General features: G+C 33.9%; 1 protein-coding gene across 1 annotated transcript; it reads left to right on the forward strand.

The window, feature by feature from the left end:
* The first annotated feature begins 2,506 nt into the window (after window positions 1-2,506).
* LOC134274258 (neuronal acetylcholine receptor subunit alpha-3-like) lies at window positions 2,507-3,743 on the forward strand. Its single transcript, XM_062756514.1, has one exon. The coding sequence runs from the start codon at window positions 2,508-2,510 to the stop codon at window positions 3,741-3,743; it is 1,236 nt and encodes a 411-aa protein (XP_062612498.1). The 5' UTR covers window position 2,507.
* The last annotated feature ends 5,093 nt before the right edge of the window (window positions 3,744-8,836 follow it).

Genomic DNA, 8,836 nt, shown 5'->3' on the forward strand with positions numbered 1-8,836 from the left:
CACTATATAATTAGAGCCACACCCTAACACCAGAGCCCCGACCCAGAAGTCATAAAATTCATGATTTTAGAAGATGCATTCTTGCATATCATAACTATGTACTTAGTAATTTTGTTTAATGCCCAGGAGCAGAGAAGAATATTTTCAAAGAATTTATGCATTTTCACTTTAAAATCAATAGAGCCCCGCCCTAACTTCAGAAACCCCGACTCTGATGAAATTCACAATTTTGGAAGAGATAGCCTTATATAACATAACTATGTACTTGGTTACTTTATTAAAATTCCAAGGAGTACAGAAGATTTTCAAAGAAATAATGCATGTTCACTATATAATCTGTATAGCCCCGCATTAGCACTAGAACCCCTGACCCCGGGCCATGAAATTCACAATTTTGGAAGAGGCACTGAGCCTTATTCAACATAACTATGTACTTGGTTAGTTTATAAAATACCCAGGAGCAGAGAAGAGTTTCAAGGAAATAATGCATTTGCTCTTGACTAGATAATCTATATAGCCCCGCACTAGCACTAGAACCCCTGACCCTTGGGTCATAATTTTCACAGTTTTGGTAGAGGACTCAATGCTGATTACAATCATGCAAACAGAACAACAGCTTGATGTCCAGGAGTAAAGAAGAAGATTTAAAGATTGCATTCATTTTAGTGGTTTTGGCCCCACCCGTCAGGCCTTGGGGTGGCATTTTTGTTCCCTTTCACCAATAGATGCTTTCTGACAAAATTGATTGAGATTGTTTGAGCGGTAGCAAAAAGAACCCATGTTACATGTTAACGTACGACACATATCGAACGACGACGGACGAAAACATATAGCAATAGGTCATCTGAGTACTCAGGTGACCTAAAGATTAAGCATACGGCGCATACGTGCGTGAGTGAGGGTGATACCGACGTAAAGTTGCCGAGCTCATGCACTAAAATAGAGCTAAACTGGATAAGAACTGAGTTTTAGGGTGAACGTTACGAATATAATTGCCTGCTGAATAAGATGTACTTTCGGATTCATTGGTAATGCCTTTACCATTACAGTGGTGGTTTGATGAAAAACCCTGTCTCGATATATGACGTTATTACGCGCCAACGTCACGGTTGGTTGAAAAATTTCAAGTTACTCTCTGACAACTGGAAAAATGTTCTTTGGTAGTAAAATCTATAAAAAACTGCACAGTAACATGCTCATGGTGTTGTTGCCTTTTTATTCACTTGTGCAATTCAATTACTGGACCCACTGAAACTTCCGTCAGCCGTGCCACGATTGAAAGAAATTAATCCTGAATGCAAAGATGCAAAAACAATGTCTGTACCTCCAGTGAATCAGTTGGGCCTATGAAATGTGTCCACAAAACTTTCTTCATCAATATGCTGACTTTCTGACTTTTTACCACGTTTCCTACGTGACGTCATATATTTCGCGGTTGAGTAGTTTTTGAACACCGATTTTCGTACAGAATAATCAAGGTACACCCCGACCAGTTTTCATAATTTTTGTCCACACAGTCAAAAATATTTCGCAAATTATGTTTCCATGTGTGTCTAACACAATTCCATACTTAGTGATGTGATATTTATATCATAAATGGCACGATTAAGTGGGTTTGTGCTAATCAGAAGTGTGTACATGTCATACATTTCCCCTTGATTATATTGATGATTTTGTCAGTTTACTGGCAGGGTACAAGCGTTGTGAATAAGTAATGACAATATCAGCACATTAATTTGATAAGGATCCTTAGTAATAATGCCAGGTTTTACATCAATTTACAAATTAAACTATCAACCTATGCCAATCTGTCTCATATCTAAAAGCATCAGCTATGGAAACTGAAATTAAATAAAAAAGAAAATTCTTTGTCATGATTTATTTAACTTTAACTATACATTGAATTTTACATCCAGCATTGGTGATGAAATGCGATGAAGAGTATTTTCCAAATATCGGTGAATGTCCTGCATAATCAATATGCACACAAAATGAGGATTGTTTTAGTAAACAGGGTTTGGATTTCCTTAGTAGTATGTGACATGATTCGCGAGCTTTGGGTTTTGTGGAAATCTTACCATTACACTTGTATGATATCAGCAATTAATTTATTTCAATTGAGTGAAAGTAATTGTAAGATACGGATTACGTACAGAGTGTTATGGCATTGTTCAACAAATGGAAGAAACTTTATTTGAGTGCTCATTTTCTTAAAGTACACCATTGAACCTTATATTAAAAGATCTTGTTTGAAAACGTATTGAAATGTTGAAATACTTTCCATTTAGTGGCTCTTAAGAGTTTGACATTTCACAACATTCGACATCTTTCATTGAAAATGAAATGTGTACCTTATTGGTTTAAAATACGCCAGCAAGTCAAATGGAATGAAATCAAATTGCAAAAGATTCATGGTTACGTAAACAGTGTACTGGCCTTTCGTACAACACGGAGAGCAAATCTTTAAAACTCTCTGTGAGTCATCTTATCATCTGAAGCTGTCGATCATGTTGAGATACTTTCTCTTTTCGATATTTTTTGGATACTCATTTGCACAAACTGGAACAAATATGAATAATCTTTATACGTACTTATTCTCCACATTAAACTACAACAAAGCAATCCGACCTGCCCTTGACCATACCGTTCCCACACAGGTAAGCATAGATCTGACATTGAACGGACTTCACTTCATCGACGAGGCGAAGCAGCAGATGGTCTCGGTAGGAACTCTGACAATAAGATGGAAAGATGAGTTTTTAACTTGGAATCCGTCTTTATATGGAGGGGCAAACTTTATAGATGTTCCACAGGGGAATGTTTGGAAACCGAATATACAGCTTCGGAATGGATTTACCGATTTTGTTGAGTTAGGTGGAAGTTTCATGTTTCTTAGAATCTTTTACACAGGGGATGTGATTTGGTCTCCTTACAAAGTGTTTGATACTAAATGTAAAATAGACGTAACTTTTTTTCCCTTTGATCAACAGACGTGCTCTATTGAATTGATGTCCTGGAACAGTGACTTGTCGACTGAAAATATCACAAATGGTGCCTATGGATTAAGAATTGATGACGAATTGAACCACGGACATTGGCTGGTTTCCTCTCATTATTTCAGTACATTTATTGACGATACAAACTCCCTTATATCTTTTAGCATAACACTGGACAGAAAACCAAAAATCTACGTTCTTAATATAATCCTTCCCTTTGCTTTACTGGCAATTCTGAACCTTGCTACATTTATTTTACCAAATGGTTGTGGGGAAAAGGTGTCTTACTCAATTACCGTTTTACTTGCCCTATCAATATTCTTAACAATTGTTGCAAGCATGCTTCCAGCTAATTCCGATTCTACATCGTATTTAGAAGTGTATATCGTTACAATTGTTACAAAAGGAGTATTTATTCTCATTGCAACAGCGACGTCACTAAGAATTCACAATAGAGCAGACGATATAGAAATACCTGGATGGATACAAAATTTGACCCGGCTCTCATGGAGGCTAAAGTGTCAATGCAAGAAAAGTATAAACTCTAATGTAAATAATTATAAAACTAAAGTTGAAAATATTGACAAGAAACTAGAAGACAGAGATTTGTCAAAAGGTGAGCATGAAGTAAAACCTGTCCGCTGGAAAGACGTGACGTCAGCGCTTGACTTCTATTTGTTCTGGATTTGCTTAATTGTAATGCTGATACTGACATTTATTTTTTTAGGTTTGTTTTCATCAAAGTAAACGATTAAGATTAAAGATGAAATAAGTAAAAAAAGTTTTACTGAAAAAAAGCACGTGAATACAACAAATACTTTAATTTATAATACCTGTTTTCCCTATCTTAGTGATAGATACAACTTAATGTTTAACTGAATTAAATCAGAAAGAAGCCCAATCTAGAAAACCATTTCAAGGAGTTTTGATTGCAAAGTCAAATATGAATTACTTTTTATATACCAAAATATTTATGAAAATTCAAGTAAGAATACATGTATATTGATTTTGATTGTTTGACCTACATATTGTCACTTGACGGAGGTGTTTGCGTTAACGAAATGTATGTATATGGAGATAACAAACAGTATTCATGCTTTAAAAAATCCATTAAAAAATACAAATCAGGAAGAGGACTACAAACAGACCTCTAAAACATGAGAGGTGGAATCAGGTGTCACGGTGGAGTGAATATCCCTTGTCGACTTCTATTAGTAAATTTAAAAAAAAAAAAGAACATAAGGCGCCTTTGCATTTTTCATATGGACTATGAAATATAATTCACACGAAATTAAAGCATAATAAATGTAGTATTCTTAACATGATTTATATCGGAGGAATATAATAAATTATCCTAACCGATTCTCATATCCTTATTCAAAAGTACATTCGAGATTTACGTAAATTTAATTTTTTCTTTTTGTCTTTCTCTATGTTAATCATAGATTTATACCTTCGATCCTTTAATAACGTGGAAATTTTATTTGTGATTATTTGTTTATTATATCATTATAATTTTTTGGCAAGCATTCCTTTCATTGTGTAATCATTTACCTGCATCATAATATACTCATTAACTCTGAACCTTTACTAAGTGTCTTTGAAATATTTTATATATAGTTTAATTTGCATTGTAGAATCTAAATTCAATGTTAAAACTTTAAAATGATGCAGAATTTTAGAAATAAAGATCCAGACTAAAATCGACTCAAAAGCACAGGATCGAACGTCCTTAAATGAATGGAACAAGATTTATTTTTTAATAAGTCATGTACATTACTGAATACTCACGACACCTTATTTTTGCAGGATTACCGGTATTATATGGTAATATATTACAAGACAATTTAAAAAAAAAATAAAAAAAATTAGCTATTGCTGTATAGAAACTTTAGCAATATATGTACTTATATTTAAGCAAGAATCACATTTTTGCAAGCAGGCAGTTCAATTTTTTCAAGATAATAAGGTTATCTCAAACAAGAGGCCCAGGGGCCACATCGCTCACCTGAGCACATCGGCTAAGAAAAAAAAGTACAAATCAGATCAGAATTGAAAAGATTACTGAAAAGGGGGGGGGGCTGAATTCTAATACTACTTGAGAATGCCTCCATATCAATACAGCATATAACTTTGCTGTTCTTGAGCAAAAGATTTTTATATATTTTTTAAAACATTTTGTTATATGGATCTTGAGAAGATTTTTAAAGATTTTCCCTATAAATTCTTGTGTAAAACTTTGATTAGCCATTGTGGCCCCACCCTACCCACGGGGGTCATGATTTGAAGAAACTTGAATGTACACTACCAGAGGAAGATTCAACATTAGTTTCATCTTTCCTGACCCTATGGATCTTGAGAAGAAGATTTTTAAAGATTTTCCCTATAAATCTCTATGTAAAACTTTGATTGGCTATCGTGGCCCCACTCTACCCCAGGGGGTCATGATTTGAAGAAACTTAAATGTACACTACTGTATAGGGGGAAAATAACTCGCGGTGTTAATATTCGCTATATTCACTGTGATAGTAAATCCGTGAATTGAAGAAATAGTGAATAATTTTTCAATAATCTCCATGTTTTATTTGGAAATTTGAGAACATACTGCGATAGGTTTAAATACATTTACATGTACCACAGTACATGGTCATTTCAGTAATTATGAGCAGTACTTGTCAGTCAATTATTTTAATTAGCACGCTTTACATTAATTCAAGTCAACAGATAATAACCTGTATTTGTTGAAAGGCTTTTTAATAGCCAACGCTACATGTTTCATCAATCAAAACACGTGGGTCATGAGTTTTGATAACCCGTGCGTAACTAATATTACCACGCACGGTGTGTGCATTACCTGCATTATCATGCATATTATAATTTTTATCGACATTTTCATTTTTAAAAAATCATTCAAATAACTATCGAACTTACTGAATATTTAGAAGGAGATTATTTCGTCGACCTACATTAACACATTTATTACCGTCCAGTTGTTTTTCGCCGCGATGTATTGAAGATCTTGGGGTGTACATGCACTCATCGTAATAGAATATAGGAAAGTTATTTGACGTTTATAGTCAAGGACTTTTGATAACTGCACCTGTTTTAATTAATCGTCAATTATTTATTAAGTCTAACTATTTTATATTAACCTACCCTGTTGTTCGTGAAATAAAGACAGAACAATATATTATGAATGTCGTTACATGTAGCAATGGATTAAACGGATATAGACAAGGGAGGTAACTTCTATAACATAATTCCGCGAATTCAAGAAACCGCGATCGTGTCCGATGAGAGAAAAGCGTGAAAATTACAACCCGTGAAATTAATCCCCTATACAGTATACCTGAGGATGATTCCACATGAGTTTCATCTTTCCTGTCTCAATGGTTCTAGAGAAGAAGATTTTTCTTATATTTTTCCTATATTTGTAAAACTTTGATTGGCCATTTTGGCCCCACCCTACCCCTGGGGGTCATGATTTGAACAAACTTGAATCTACACTACCTGAGGATGATTCCACATGAGTTTCATCTTTTCTGTCTTAATGGTTCTTGAGAAGAAGATTTTTAAATATTTTTCCTATATAATTCTATGTAAAACTGTGATCGGCCATTGTGACCCCACCCTTGCCCCCGGGAGTCATGATTTGAAGAAACTTTAATCTACACGACCTGAGGATAATTTCACATGAGTTTCATCTTATCTTGGCCCAGTGGTTCTAGAGGAGAAGATTTTTTTAAAATGCCATTAATTTTTCACTAATTCATAATTATCTCCCCTTGGAAGAGGGCGTGGTCCTTCATTTGAACAAACTTGAATCCCCTTTACCCAAGGATACTTTGTAGCGAGTTGAAATTGGTCCAACGGTTCTTGAGAAGAAGTTGGAAATGTGAAAAGTTACAACGACAACGGCGACAAACAACGGACAAATTTTGATCAGAAAAGCTCAATTGAGCCTTCGGCGCAGGTGAGCTAATAAAAAGTGATTTAGAAATTGTAAAGTGCAAAAAAATATAAGACCTGTATTCAAAAATGTGTGTCAAGTTCGTGAGTTAGTCGAGGCCTACTACCATTGTCCACTTAACACCTTGATAATTACATGTACATTTTGTCCAGTGTGCCTGTTAAAAATATTTTTAAAGTGGCACAGTGACGCACAAAGGGGAAAATTGACAAATGTAGAATTTTCGCATGACCTCTGTAAATTTTGTTCAATTCCTTAAAGTATTAGGTTTCAGAAAATTACAGGTTTCAGAACCTAAAAATTAAATTTTTATGGGGAAAAATAAAAGTAAAAATAATTTCTGTCTGCCCCAGAACGAAAATATTGCAAAATACCCTGGCACTTCTTCCTCCCTATTATACGCGTGCGCAGAAAAGTGTTGAATAAGTTTCCATAGTTACCATGGTCTCAAGTATCCACGAATGAATATAAGTAGACCAAAAAAATTGATGTAATCTTTTTAAAAAGTTGTTAGAACATATTTCTCACCTTTGCATGCTCCAGTTGAATTTTGTTTACAAGTTTGAGCTAAAAATAAGAGTAGCGTGACCTTGACATATACGAAACAACGAAACGGTAGATACAACCTTTGTTTTTCCGGTGTAAAGACGAATAATGACCCCCATCGAATAATGACCGGGGGGGGGGTCATTTTTCAACGACAAAAAATGACCCCCACCCGTAGAAAAAAATCATTTTTTGTAGAAAAATAGTCCTAGGGGTCATTATTTTATATGTTAGTCCTATAAAATAATGACCCCCATTGAAAAATGACCCCCTTTAAAGTGATACAAAATATACACTATTTGATATCTTTTTTACAGCGAAACTAATTTTTACATTTTCTGTAACCAGAAAAATACAAAAGTCGTATGAAATAATTAAGAGATTCACGTAGTCTTTTAATGCTAAAATTGTGTTTGAAAAAAGATTCTTTAATTGTCAAGTAAATAAAATTTCTTTTTAATATTCCTCCTTATAATGTTTGCTTAAAGAATGATATTCCACTTGTTTTTTAGAAATCAAACCATGCAAAAATCAGGTTTAAATACTCTTTAATAGGAAAAATTAAATTTTCCGTCATTTCAACTTTTAGCTTGTTTAAGTTTGGCAAATCCTATTTGACAATGAAAGAGGAGGAAATTTTTATCCCCCCCCCCAAAGAACATTACGTTAAATCAAAACAAAAAAAATAATAATAAATGAAAAGCAAAAATATAAATAAAACTCTATACCTTTCAATAATTCTGAAAGAGGCTCTAGATAAAATATTGAAATGAAGTTAAGCCTTCACACAAGCACTATCATATCATAATTTACTTCGCCATGATTAAAGCATACTTAAAATGTTGGTGGGGGTATACTTGAAAGTATTGTGGCAAAGTAACAGTTGAAAATTAGTAGAATAGTAGATTATTTTAAGCTTATTTTTAGTCCCTCCTTTTAGAAAAATAAAGGTAGGGTGTTTTGTTTTTTTTTTGCTTTCGTTCAATATCGACTTCCTCCTAAATAAGAAAGGGGTGGGGTAAGTATAAGACCTAAAAATATGCTCTGTAAAGCTATGGGCTAGTGTAAAATACACAGTCATTCTAATGCAAAAACTATACATGTAGAGTAGACATAAACTTTTGATTTAGCACACAGTATTCATTACATTTCTTTTAACGTAGAACCTACTTCGTATGACACCATGACTGGTAAATGTGTTTAACCTGTGCTAACTCATTAAAACGTCATAATTAATTGAATGCCACTTTTTCCCGTACTTGACAGCTTCAATAGAAATGGTAGAAAATACTGCATTTTGAAATTCACAGAATTCAATATTCTA

This window comes from Saccostrea cucullata, unplaced genomic scaffold (assembly GCF_032062105.1).
Source record: "Saccostrea cucullata isolate Sc308-1 unplaced genomic scaffold, CSIRO_AGI_Scuc_v1 ctg6053, whole genome shotgun sequence".
Taxonomy (NCBI): domain Eukaryota; kingdom Metazoa; phylum Mollusca; class Bivalvia; order Ostreida; family Ostreidae; genus Saccostrea; species Saccostrea cuccullata.